The sequence below is a fragment of the Echinops telfairi genome, unplaced genomic scaffold (assembly GCF_000313985.2).
Source record: "Echinops telfairi isolate 266 unplaced genomic scaffold, ASM31398v2 ScPeMD7_7400;HRSCAF=8409, whole genome shotgun sequence".
Taxonomy (NCBI): Eukaryota; Metazoa; Chordata; class Mammalia; order Afrosoricida; family Tenrecidae; genus Echinops; species Echinops telfairi.
Window position 1 is genome coordinate 3,097,999 of NW_022111300.1, and position 14,019 is coordinate 3,112,017.

The following is a 14,019-nucleotide window of genomic DNA, read 5'->3' on the forward strand; positions in this document are numbered from 1 at the left end:
GGGGGGTCCTAAAAATGACATGGTAATGATTGTACAATTTTCCTTGATATGATTGAATGTGTATACTATGTAAATTATATGCTGTTTTAAAAAAATAGGTCACAGTAAAGAACAGGAACATGACAGATTTGAATACTTTTATTTCTAGCTTAGAATTCACGGAATTTTCATCTGGCTATTTATACATTTTCTTTTGTATTTGCACAACATATTACCAAACGCTTAGTGGCTTAAGACAACCATACATCTCTGACCATTCTACTTATCAGGAGTCTCCACATGGCTTAGCTGGATACTCTGCTCAGTCTCGTTGGCGGCCAAGTTGAGCTTGGATCCTTCTGAGCTCCCTCAGGTTGTTGGTAAAATTCGGTTGCTTGCAGCTTTACTGGTGAGCTAAGATCTACGAGACGGCCCTTCTCCACGGTCAGTCAGTTCACAGCATGGTCTTTGACTTCCTCCGGACCATCAGAAACGTGTCTCTTGTCAGGAAAGGCCCAGACTATCTTTTAATAGTCTGTATTTGATAAGGCAGGTCCACCCTGGATAGTCTGTCTTTTGGTGGATGTAAAATTGTTTGATTAGGTTCCATTTCCCATCGCCCTTCTCCTTTGTCACAGAGCACACCACGGTCAGCATGGTAGCAATGTGCCACACGCTGTTGGTTAAAAGTAGCTTACAAATTTCATCCACACTCAATGGGACGAGATTCAGAAATGGTGTGTGTTATTGGTGTTACCAGAGGTAAATACATATTTACCGGAAGTAAATAAATATTGAACACCTACAGTAAAGAAAACAGAAATATTCACTGTCTGTGATGTTGTCTGTGTTGCAGATTAGCAATTTGAAGGAGAACATGGTGTATCAGTTCCAAGTGGCTGCCATGAATATGGCTGGACTAGGAGAATTCTCAGCAGCAAGTGAATCCTTTACTTGTGAAGAGTGGACAATTGCTGTTCCAGGTAAATCATAGAACCCATATCTCAGAACAAGAGTGCAGAATGTCTCCCAGTAGAAGGAAGGTATGAAACTAAAGTGCTATAAAGACAACTTTTACGGACAAAGACTTCTCATAGATCTTGGGTAAGCTAAAAAAAAAATTGAAGATCATTTTATTGAGGGCTCTTACAGCTCTTATAACAATCCATTCATCAATTGTATCAACCATATTTGCACATATGTTGCTATCATCACTTTCTAAATATTTATTTTCTATTTGAGCCCTTGATATCAGCTCCTTTTTTCCCCTCCCTCCCGCCACCCTCCCACCCTCAAGACCTATTTATAAATTATAAACTATTATTGTTTTCATATCGTACACTGACCACTGTCTCCCTTCACCCACATTTCTGTTGTTCATACCCCTGTAGGGGGAAGGGGATTATTTGTCGCTCATTGCAATCGGTTCCTCTTCCTCCCCTCCTCCCCTCCCCTTCCCTCTACCCTCCTGGTATCCCTACTCCCACTTCTGTTCCTGAGGGTTTGTCTGACCTGGATTCCCTGTGTCCTGAGCTCTTATCTGTACCTGTGTACATGTTCTGGTTTGGCCAGAACTGAAAGGCAGGACTGGGGTCATGATAGTGAGGCTTGAGGAAGTCTCAAAGAACTAGAGAAATACTGTGTTTCATCGGTGCTATTCTCCTAAAATGGTTTTAAAATAACATTAAATAGTAAGAAACCACAGAGCATAGATCCTCCTCTATAAAGTAAGGGTGGCGACTCTCTGGATAACATAACAGGGTTCTGAGGATGACACAGAACAGTGGTTACAAAAACTCTTAGCAAACCCAATCAGGCCATGAACGTTGAAGGTATTGTGCAAACCAACGAACACACCAGACGCAGTGAGAGTACAAGAGTGACTCATACCCTTCATTCAAGATTTGGAAACATTAGTTGTACAAATAAGACGCATCCTGGGCTTTTCACTCAGGACACGGTCACGCCATCTTTTGTTGAAAAAATGAAGTCTGTGACCTATGGCTCTAACTAAATACCACAGCAGCAGGTGCATTTGCTTAGACTGAATGGTCCAGAGGAAGAGAACAAAGCCAGGCAAGCACGCCGTCTGCCTCTTGTCTGTGTGAACACAGGAAAAAGCCAACGAGCTAGGTCTGGCCCTTGCCCAGATGGTCTCAAAGAACAGGATGATTTTCCAGCTTGGAGAGCTAATGGAATTGGTTCAACTGGTTTGGGGTCTTGCTTGTTGCCCATTATCCCATCTTTCCCTCCAGTGTCTCCCGTTTACTACAAATGGAAATGTCGACCTTGTGCCCCTGATCCCATGGTATTTGGGAAACAGGTAACTTGTGCTCTAGATTGCACAGGCTCATGGATAAAAAGGAACTTTGCCCCAGTTTGGGAGATACGGTCTTGTCCTTGGAGTTGGTTTAAAACTTTGGGAATGGTGGGATGGGGGGATGTTTTGCATGTGGCGAGGTTATGAATTTTGGAGGGACAAAGGGAGGAATATTTCGGATTAAATGATGTCCCCCAAAATATGTGTTGTAAAGCCTAACATTTTGACAAGTTAAAGGGTCAAGCAAAATTGACCTATCCATCACAAACACCAGAGGAAAAAGGAGAGTGCGACTGTGTTTGGAGTTTACTTTCCCGGGAGTGTAATTGGTTAGAAATTAGTTGCCTTTTTTTTTTTTTTAAAGAAAAAGGGATAGATAAATAAATAAATGTGTCACCTTCATAGAAGTTGGTGGTCATGCAAGGAGAGATTAGGGCTCTCCCAAGAGCGCAAAGAGTATGCACAGAGCGTGCACAATCTGACATTCTCCCTAGAGGCTTATCAAGGCACTTAGTGTCTCTTAATTGTTTTCAAGATGAAGGTGATATATGAATGTAAAGTAGTTCCTAAATGCTTCCTACCCCCGATGCCCCCACTATCATGATCCCAGCTCTACCTTGCAAGTCTGGCAAGACCAGAGGATGTGCACTGGTACAGATAGGAACTGGAAACACAGGGAATCCAGGGCGGATGACTCCTTCAGGACCAGTGGTGTGAGTGGCGATACTTGGAGAGTGGAGGGAGGGTGGATTGAAAAGAGGGAACCGATTACGAGGATCTACATGTGACCTCCTCCCTGGTGGACGGACAATAAAAAAGTGGGTGAAGGGAGACGTCAGACAGGGCATGATATGACAAAATAATAATTTATAAATTATCAATGGTTCATAAGGGAGGGGGGAGGGAGGGGAAGAATGAGGAGCTGATGCCAGGGCCTTAGGTGGAGAGCAAATGTTTTGAGAATGATGAGGGCAATGAATGTACAAATGTGCTTTACACAATTGATGTATGTATGGATTGTGATAAGAGTTGTATGAGCCCCTAATAAAACGATTAAAAATAAATAAATCCATAATAGAAAAATTAGAAGACAAAAAAAGAATGTAAAGTAACTGATCATGGTTACTACAGCCTTCAAGCCCCACAGGCTTGGTTCTATTTATTTTGGCAAAAGTTCATTGCAAACCATACCCGTTCATTTGTTTGTACCCATATATCAAATACTTGTTTTCGGGGAAATATGTTCCCCCAATTGGAAGATGTTTTGTAATATATTTCACACACACACCCTTTTTTTTCCCTTTGAAAGAAGTATTACTCTTTGCATTCACATGCCATCCAATAGAGTTTTCTTCCTGCTCATTGAGACTTGGGGGAATGCTCAGATTCCTATGCAAAAATCAACTGAAACGGAATCTGTCACTAAATCAAATAGTTCTGATGAAAGGTTTTGATCCAGGGAAATTTGCAGGCGTGAGAAGAGCCCACATACTTGAAACTCAGTACTGAGCACTTCCTTGCACTGACCTTACCCACTCAATAGAAGGATGCCATAGAGGGATGGAGAAAGACCCCAAACCAGCCCTTTCCATGGGAATGCTAGCGTCCAAGACAAGAGAGCCTAAGTACCAGGTGCAGCCTTCAGGTCATTCACAGGTGTGGCTCTAAGTGGACTCCTACTTGAGGATTCTTGTCACATCGTACTTCCTTCTCCTGGGCTTCCCTCTTCCAGGACCTCCTCAAAATCTCAAGTACAGTGAAGTGCGGAAGAACTCCCTGGTGCTCCAGTGGAAGCCTCCCATCCACTCTGGGCGGACACCAGTGACTGGTTACTTTGTGGACTTGAAGGAGGCCAATGCCAAAGATGACAAATGGCGAGGACTCAATGAGGCAGCTACCAAAAACAAGTACCTGAAGGTAAGAGGGCGCTCATCGGTTTAAAGCTATCTTTACCGAGAACTGCCCTACTCAGAACATTAGCTTTAGAGTTTGCCGGACAATGCAGGACACCACTGTATTGCTCTGTTTCATATGGGGCCCTTGGTAAAATTCCATTTCGGGATGGGGATTGCGGGACGTGTCTGCTGCTTAAAGCACTTTGGTATATTTAACCTGACTTCCTTAGCCTCGCTTTGGAAAAGCATCTACCGGCTCCCTTTTCTCGCTTCTTTCCCTGATTGCCGGATCTGATCCACCTCAAATGACCATTAGTCTTAAGACCCTACTGCTTCCCATTTCAAAGGGTGACTGTTTTTACTCTTCTTGAGGGGGATATTTTTATATCGTTCGCACAAGTCCATCTTTAACTGCTGATACATAGCTCTTAAATCTGCTGTCATAAGCACTCCCCTTAATTGAATGAATATATTCAATTCTAGCATTGTTTGATTTAAGCCGTTTGGATAAATAAGTCTTACTGATCTCCATCACAATATCATGGGGAATATGCCCTCTCTGTGTAGTAAACTCCTTCTTCAAACACAATGTGGCTTTTGAAAGTCGCCTGTTTGAAAAAGAAAGTTTCATTTTTATAGAACATTAACAAGATTTAATATAATAATGAGACTTGCTGAACTCAAAGTCACACACAGACAAACTATGAAGGGGCTATCATCATATATATTATAAATACAGTCTATATATTATCATTATGTATATACATAATGATAGACCCACTTCAAAGTTAGTCTTCATAGATAGACCCACCCCCATTGCACCTGGTTCATGGTAAGCCCTTGGGTTACAGATTTTTCTACATTTTGATTATTTATAAATCACTTAAAGTCATAACTAAATCAATTGTTTCCTGTTTAAGGAGAGATAACTATGTCAAATTTACAGGACAGTTTTGGGTTCTGTTCTTGTGCCCTCACACACTTTTTAAGCAAACTGGGGAGCATCAGTGATGCGTGGTTTGACTTCTTCCTTCTTGCCAAGAATTTTATCTGAAATTATTTATGGAATGTATTAAAAGAAACAACCCCCCAAAAGGCAAAAGTGATGCTATCATGAGTATTTTGTATGCTGCCTTTTTGAATAAGGTGGATAACGCCTTTAAACTCGTCCTTGCCTTTTGATGTTACTGGCCATTAAATTAGCTCTTAAAAGACTTGGAAGGAATTTTAGACGCCCTCAGCTACCCCTTACAAATGACCCAGAAGGGAAAGAAACAGTCTAAAGGTCAGACCACTAAAACAATGTCACAATGGGAAAGCCTTGCTGTTTCAAAGACATGCCCACTGCCGCTCTGCCTACTTCTTCCAGGTGCAAGGCCTCAAGGAGGGTGGCAGCTACGTCTTCCGTGTCCGTGCCATAAACCAGGCAGGTGTCGGGAAGCCGTCTGAACTTGCTGGGCCTGTGGTGGCACAAACCCTTCCAGGTGTGCTTTTGTTTCCTACTACAATGACGCTCATTGGGTAAGGTGACAGGAACAGCATCCAACACAAAACCATCAGTGAGTGCCCTTTGACTCACTGAGCACGGTGGCTGTTCTTCATCGCCACTCAGGATGGGGTGGTAGGGTGAGTCACGTTGGAGAGGTAACTAAGGTTTTCTGGTTTCAGTCTCAGAGCAAGAGCTTTAAGCTCCTGGACCAGCTTTTTGAATGGAACATTCCTGGGGCATCATTCCTTTGGGCCCTGACATAGGAAGTCTTGGGGAGGCAAACTTCTTAAACAAACGGAGGATTTGCGTGATAGCATCTATTAAGTAAAAGCAGGGACTGGCTGACTTGTTCTGTGAAGAGCATATAATGAACATGTTTTACTTCTTAGCTACATGGTCTCTGTGAGCATTGCACACCTCTGCCCATATAGGAAAAGAGCAGCCGCCCACAATGTATCAACTAGTAAGCATGGCTGTGCTCCAATCAAACTTTATTATGCACTGAAATGTGAATTTTATATAGGCTTTCTAACTCCAAATATTAATATTGTTTCTATTTTTTTCTCAACTGGTTAAAAAAATGTACCATTCTTCGTTTGTGGGCCATACAGACCCAGACAACATCCCGATTAGGCTTCTGGGCCATGGTTTGTTGACCTTGGGCTAAAATAACAGCCGTCTGCCCTACATGGTCTACAGCAGCAAGTCAGCCAGAGGCCACCCACACTTCCTCGTTTCAAGGGTGCCCTGACTGGGTGAGGGAAGACAGTCTTTCCCTTTGTTACGAGAACAAAGTTCACAGTGTTCCTTCCCCAAGCGGCTTCAGATCATTGGACAATAATGATTTCCTTATCGCTCAATTTGTATGATTTTTCAAAGACATCAGATACTTCAGTCTATTAAAATTAGGCTCACTAGGAAAACAAGGGTTATTTATTTATTTATTTGCCAGTTATTTTACGTTTATATTTATTCTGATCGTTATGTTAAGTTGATATTAATTCTGATTAGTGCACTTACATTTAATTCATTCCCATTTTCAGACTGAAATAAAGAAAGGACAGATCTAGAATATATTTCTTTTTCTTAAATGATTTTATTGAGGGCCCTTACAACTCTAATCACAATCCATACATCCATGACTCAAGCACATTTGTACATATGTTGCATCATCATTATCAAAACATTTTCTTTCTACTTGAGCCCTTGGTATCAGCTCCTCATTTTTTTCCTCCCTCCCCCATCCTCCCACCCTCATAAACCCTTAATGAATTATACGTTATTACTATTTTCATATCTTACATTGTCTGGTGTCTCCCTTCACCCATGTTTCTGTTGTTCATCACCCTGGCTCTGTGTGTGTGTGTGTGTGTGTGTGTGTGTGTGTGTGTGTGTGTGTGTGTTATATGTCGATCATTGTGATCAGTTCCCCTTTTCTCCCCCAACCACCCCCCTACCCTCATGGTATCACTACTCCCATTATTGTTCCTGAGGAGTTTATCTGTCCTGGATTCCCTGTGTTGAGAGCTCTTATCTATACCAGTGTATATGCTCTGGTCTAGCCGGATTTGTAAGGTAGAACTGGAATCATGAAAGTTGGGGGGAGGAAGCATTAGAGAACTAGAGGAATGTTGTGTGTTTCATCGGTGCTATACTGCACCCTGACTGACTCATTCCTTCTTTGTGACCTTTCTGTGAGGGGATGTCCAATTGTCTACAGATGGTCTTTGGGTCTCCATTCTGCCCCCCCTCATTTGCATCACTCTGATTGTTTGTAATATTTATTTTTCGGAGGAAGAAAAGAATATACAATAGAAAGATAGTTTTAATAATAATAATAATTTATAAATTATCAAAGGTTTATGAGGGAGGGGAGTTTGAGGAGCTGATACCAAGGGCTCAAGTAGAAAGCAAATGTTTTGAGAATGATTAGGGCAACAAATGTACACATGTGCTTGACACAATGGATGTCTGTATGGATTGTGATAAGAGTTGTATGATTAAAACAAAAGAAAAACATTTTAATGGAGAACTCAAAAATTGCTTTGAGACTCTCCTACTATTGCCTGACTGACTTAAGTTATCATTGTATTAATTTATGTAGATTCTATCTTGGTTCCTAAGGATTTTTCCACAAATTTACAAATTATTGTGATGAGACAATAAATAAATAAGTTAATTAAATTAAATAAGCAAAGATCGTTTTTATCTGATGCTACTTGAAAAATCTATATGCTCCTTTTAATGTTTCTCCACAGCTGTTTTTAACTATTCTTGTAACTGCTATCTAAAGAAGGGTCCAACAAAAGTGACCCCTTGATACAGAATCTGGTGGGTGTGCAGAGGAAGGGCCGCACTGCGTCCGTATACCGTAGACAAAGCTCACAAGGAACAAGGAAATGCTCCACAGTAACTCAAGCTCACTGCCTTGGAGTCTATGCTGACTCACAGCGACCCGATGGGACAGGCAGAACCTCCCCTGTGGGTCTCTAAGGCTGTAACTGTTTATGAGAGTGGAACCCTGTCTTTCTCCTGAGGATCAGCTGGTGGTTTCGAACTGCTGACCTTGCGGATTGCAACATGGAGCCACGACCCCACCAGAACTGCTAGGCATGCATAAACCAGGTTAAAAGTACCACAGCAGACACCACACACCTATTCCTACAAATTCAGACCCCTGGGTGCACAAGGTTAGACAATGCAGGTGTCAGTGGGTGTCAGGGGGCTCAGATGCAGCGCTTCCCTCTGGGAGAACAGCAGACAGGACTGAAGAGGGACTGTGACCCCGCTCCTTGGTAAACCAAAGTGGTGTCTTAAGTTGTGGAGTCAAATCTCGAGTTGGTTGAAAAAAAGTTAAGCCAATTTCTCCTTTCCTCATCCATAGCCTCAGAATGGCAGGTGGCCAGGCAGGGCCCTCAGATGCCCCGCTCTAGGAAGGTGACACCAGAAATGGATCTTTGGGTGAGCTGCTGGATGATCCTTTGTGTCACTGATTTAAAGTAAGGCAACAGAAGGCCTTAATTTTGCCCGGCTCATTCCCAGAATGTTTTGGGAAAAACCAGCTGCAGACAACCACGTGCTAAACAGTAACCCAGGAGCCATTGCCTCATCATTTAGACAAGAGCATTTGCAGAAGGCTATGGATGACAAAATACATTTGCTAAGTATATCCTCCAGTGATGTCTTTCGTTCTTTCTCTTTTTTTATTAAATACTTTTATTGGGGGCTCTGACATCTCTTATCACAATCCATACATTCATCCAGTGTGCCAAGCACATTTGCACATATGCCGCCATCATCCTTTTCAAAGCACTCTCTTCCCACTTGAGCCCCTGAGATCTGCTCCCCATTTCTTCCCCTTTCATCCCTGCCCTCCCTCCCTCACAAACACTTGAGAAGTTATAGATTATTATTTTCAGAGCTTACGTCGTCCTCCATCACCCTCACACACTTTTCCGTTGTTCGTCCCCCTGGGAGGGGGTTCTAGGTGATCCTTGTGATTGGTCTGGTGATGTCTTTCTAACCATAATTGCAGGGTAGGAATAAACTGGTGACTAAACAGAGTACTGGAGAGATGACTATAGCAGATTTAAATGATAAACCTGACTTGAGCGGTTAAAACTTTATTACTTGATCTGCCCTTAATACATTTTGGGCTTGATCTGGTTGTCACTATTTTCTCTGTGTGTGTGTGTGTGTGTGTGTGTGTGTGTGTGTGTGTGTATGTGTGTTCTTTTGTGTTTCGTATTGGGGTTTATCTCTGAAGCATGTTGTCATTGTGGGTGACCTTCATGAATCTTTGTTATGTGTTTGTCTGTTTTCTGGCTGATGGAACATAGGATTGATGAACCTGCAGAGACAACCATTAGAATAAGGTTCTGGGGGCTCCAGCAGGGGAGGTAGGGGGACAGTAAAGGGAGTTGATATCCAGGAGATGAGGAAAGAAGAAATGTTTTGAAACTGATGTGGTAGCAACTGCACCATACTGCTGATGTAACTGGGCTGTGGAACGTGACGCCTCATAAAATGGACTGGGGGGAAAAAAAGAATGGTGGATCCACACAAATATATGCTTCCCCGTGGAAGAATCCCAAACCCTAGAGTGAACTTGGACTTGTTCCATTTGCTATGTTCACGCCTCTCCTTGCATCTATTTCTTCAGCGTCTCGTTAGTACATGCCAGTTGCTGTGTGGGCATGGAGAGGAGCGATAAGCAAGCGTGATGTGGCTCCTGAGCACAGGGCATACCGGGCCGTGGGAACGGCAGACTTCATAACAAGGTTTGCTGCTGCCGCGGCTGCTAATTGGTTGCCCTTGAGGCAGCTCCACTGCACAGTGACCATATGCTGACAGAATGACCTGTGTCGTCTCCGTGACTGGGTGTGGGTGTGGGTTGTTGTGTAGATTCATGGGCGCTTTCCCTCATCCCACGGGCCCTCTCCTTAACAAACGTGGTCTCCTTTTCTCTCAACTATTTCCTCATGGCATGTACAATCAGCACCCTCAGCTCTCAGGAGGACTTTGGTTGCATTTCTTCAAAGACTGTTGCTTGCCATGGTCCATATTTCTTTGCAACCTCACAGTTGAAGGGCCTCCGTCCTTCTTCGGTCTCCTTTTTTCACCGTCCAACGTTCTCATTCATGTGAGGCTACAAACGAGGGCACGGCTTGAGTCAGTGCACTTCAGTCATCAAAGCGACATATCATAGAGTCTTTCCCGTAGCTTAAAATAACTCTAAAGTGGGGTTTTATAAGTCCCTGTAAAATTTTATATGTAGTCTAAAGTTGTCTGAATTTGTTTTGTTAAATCCCAATAAATTACTTTTACCCAGGCATTTACTTTGTTAGAATGGAGGGGAAATCATTTTATCAATTTTAAGATTTGGGATTTGAAACTTAGGTTTCTATTGCAGAACAACTTCTTTTGGAAAATATCATTAAATTTTCAGGTAGAAAATAAAGCTTATCGTGTAATAGCAAACCACAACTACAAGCAATAAGAAACTTCTGGTGTCATTTGAATTCCCATTAAAAGTTAACTTAAGCCACTGGGGCTAATCGGGTCACTGGTCTTTCGTTGAAACCGAAGACATGCGAGAAGGCATAGCCCAGCCATCACTGCTATAAAATCTAACTGTGCCAGTAAAGAGGACCCAGGTAACGGCTGCATAAGTGTGTTGCACTATACCAAGAAATTTGCCAGCTAGAAAAGCCTATGCGTGAAAAGCTGCAATATATTTAGCTTAGACTTATTAGTACCTAAAAAGGCCCGTGTGTTCTTAATATCTGGTATTTCTAAAACAGTATCTGTGGTTGATCACATCAGACCTGAGGCACAGGGGCAGGCAAGGTGAGCCAGATCAGGCTCAAGACACCAGAGAGCCCTGGCACAGTGTGGCAAGTGAAATGGCGAACAACAAAGAGCTGGCAGTGCGGATATTTGCACTAGGGGAGTCCGGTGAGACCCAAGCACAAAGCAGCCCCAAGCCAGCATCAGGGGATAGGAAGCTGGGATTAGTTACAAGGAGGAGGACGTAGTAGAAGAATACAATTCCAGTAGGATAATGAGTTGCGATTCAGTGGGCAAACTAGTAATCAAGGCCCATTAAAATTCCTGTTTTTAAAAAAATTGGTTTAATCAGAACCTGACAGGGTTGGGAATGCAAATAATATGGCCCAACATCTGTTCAAAGAAATATCTATTTTTGCCAAAACCATTTGTTAAAAAGATGATCTCACCCTTGTTTAATGATGCTGCATCCTTTATTAAAGATCAGCTGTCCGTAGGTGGATGAACTTACTTCCAAGTTCTCAGTTCTGTTCAGTGCATCTATGTCTTTTCCTCTGTACCAGTACCAAGCTGTTTGTTTGTTTGTTTGAAAATCACTTCATTGCCGTAATCCCATGCTTTCAGGGTGCCAATGAATGGTGGCCTGCCACTGCCATGCCTTTACCTAGCTATTTGGATGACAGTGGCTCTGTGCTGCATATTGAGATCTGGAAGTGTGAGACCTCCTGCTTTGTTGTTCTTTTTCAGTGTTACTTCACGCTCTATACAAAACAGAGGCCTTGTGAATGATGCGGGGAGTGTGGAGTGGAGATCCAAAGCCCATTAGTAGGCCACTGGAGATCCCCTTGCAGAGGGGTCTAGGGGAGGAGATGAGCCAGTCACGGTGTGATGTAACAATGATGAGAAATACAACCTTCCCCTAGTTCCTAAAGGTTTCCTCCCCGCTCCCACTACCATGACTCGAATTCGATCTTGCAAGACTGGCTAGACCAGAGGAGGTACACTGGTACAGATAGGAACTGAAAATACAGGGAATCCAGGACGGATGAGCCCTATAGGACCAGTGGTGTGAGTGGCAAAACAGGGAGGGTAAAGGGAGAATGGGTAGGAAAGAGGGAACCGATTACATGGAACTGTGTGTGACCTCCTCCCTGGGGGACAGACAACCGAAAAGTGGATGAAGGGAGAAGTCGGACAGGGCAAGATATGACAAAATACCCATTTATAAACTATCAAGGGCTCATGCGGGAGGGGGGAGTGGGGAGGGAGGGGATAAATGAGGACCTAATGTCGGGGGTTTAAATGGAGAGAAAATGTTTTGAGAAACGATGTACAAATGCGCTTTACACAATTGATGTGTGTATGGATTGGGATAACAGTTGTATGAGCCCCTAATAAAATGTTAAAAACAAAAAACAAAAAACAGAGGCCTTTTTCCTTTCCATCTAAAGTTGGTGATTAAATTTAGAGCTTTACAATTTTATGTTTTGTGCTTTAAGAGCCCCCAATAAGGTGATTTATTAAAATGAAAATAATAAAGGAAAAATTAAATAAAGTAAAAATTTATGTTTCAAAAATAATTTTCTGAAGGAGCTAAAAAAGTGGGAAAGTGGCAAATTCCAGAAAGTTCCTTTCAGCCCTGGGCCACACGTGGGGAGACCATAGAAACGCTGTTCTGTAGGCTCTCCATCCTTTGCATCCACGTGGAGGACTTGTTTGGGGTGAAGCAGCTGACCACATTTTTCTGTAGCCAAATCTTTGGAAATCTTAGCTGAATTATTTATGTGCTTGTGCAGCACATTAAAGGAAAAAAGTTCAATTTTTGAGGAAATCTAAGTTGTGACAAATTTCAGATTTCTTTTCCAGCTCAACTTTGTGGGGAGTGGGGTAGCCTTTTTTTCTGGGTGAAAATATCCACAGAAATTTCTTGACTTCAATCCCCAAATACCCCTTTTGCTGTCTGCTCCTCAAGTACGTGAAGTATGTGATCCAATGCAAACCAGCTTTAGAAAATATGGCCTTTTAGACGGTTATCAGAGTTCAACCCTAAATCACAGCTCCCCAGTGCTTGCAAAAGCCTGGTTTGGCCTGCTGCCATTCTCAAAGGGGCAGCTGCACTTTCCTCAGGCCTCACTGGACCAGGCTCATCTCCACAAGGGGCTGTCCCTGGCGAGGGGGTGTGTTAGTCTGGGTAGACTAGAGAAACAAATCCATGGACACACACACACATGTGTATAAGAAAGAGCAATTGAACATTGAGAAAACATCCCAGCCCAGTCCAGATCAAGTCCATAAGTCCGATACCAGTCTATAAAGCCCTCTTCAGACTCACAAAACACGTGCAATGGAGCCACATGCAGGACGATCACTGGCCAGTGGGTGGAAAGTCTTTGAGTCTAGTGATGTTGTAAGCATCTCAGTGCTGGCAGGGGTCTCTCTGTGGCTTCTATGGCTTCCAAGGTCTGGTTGCGTCCATGTGGCTTGTCTTCTGCAATGTCTCCCAGAGAGTAGCAGAGAGAGAGAAGTGTCTTCCGCCTCCAAGGAGGAAGTATCAGATTTCCCAGAATTCTCAGAAGACCATGCCCACAGAAGTCTCATTGGCTATCTCTAGATTGACAGCCTAGACTCCACCCCTACACTCTTAATCCTTAAATTGACACCAGATTAGGTGACTACCACAGGGGACTTCAAAACATTCATGGAAAAGCTCGATTATCTTTTAATTGCATTTTCCCACAAATGTTCTGTAATCCCCTTGCATACATCAGCTTGGGACCTATTAGAAATGTTTTTTATTGGCATATATTAGGGTTGTTGTTGTTTTTAATTTTTTTTAACATTTTATTAGGGGCTCATACAACTGTTATCCCACTCCATACACACATCAATTGTGTAAAGCGCATTTGTACATCGTTTCTCAAAACATTTTCTCTCCACTTAACCTCCCGACATTAGGTCCTCATTTTTCCGCTCCCCCCTCCCGCATGAGCCCTTGATAGTTTATAAATGGGTATTTTGTCATATCTTGCCCTGTCCGACGTCTCCCT

The 14,019-nt window shown here is 42.9% G+C and overlaps 1 protein-coding gene across 2 annotated transcripts in view; it reads left to right on the forward strand.

Annotated features, from left to right (window-relative positions):
• Positions 1–14,019, forward strand: part of MYOM1 (myomesin 1) — a 178,278-nt gene that overhangs the window by 114,175 nt on the left and 50,084 nt on the right. For both annotated transcript variants that reach the window (XM_045296152.1, XM_030887323.2), the window contains 3 exons: positions 836–962; positions 4,032–4,216; positions 5,564–5,678. In XM_045296152.1, coding sequence (XP_045152087.1) covers positions 836–962; positions 4,032–4,216; positions 5,564–5,678 — 427 coding nt within the window. The remainder of the gene's footprint in view (positions 1–835; positions 963–4,031; positions 4,217–5,563; positions 5,679–14,019) is intronic.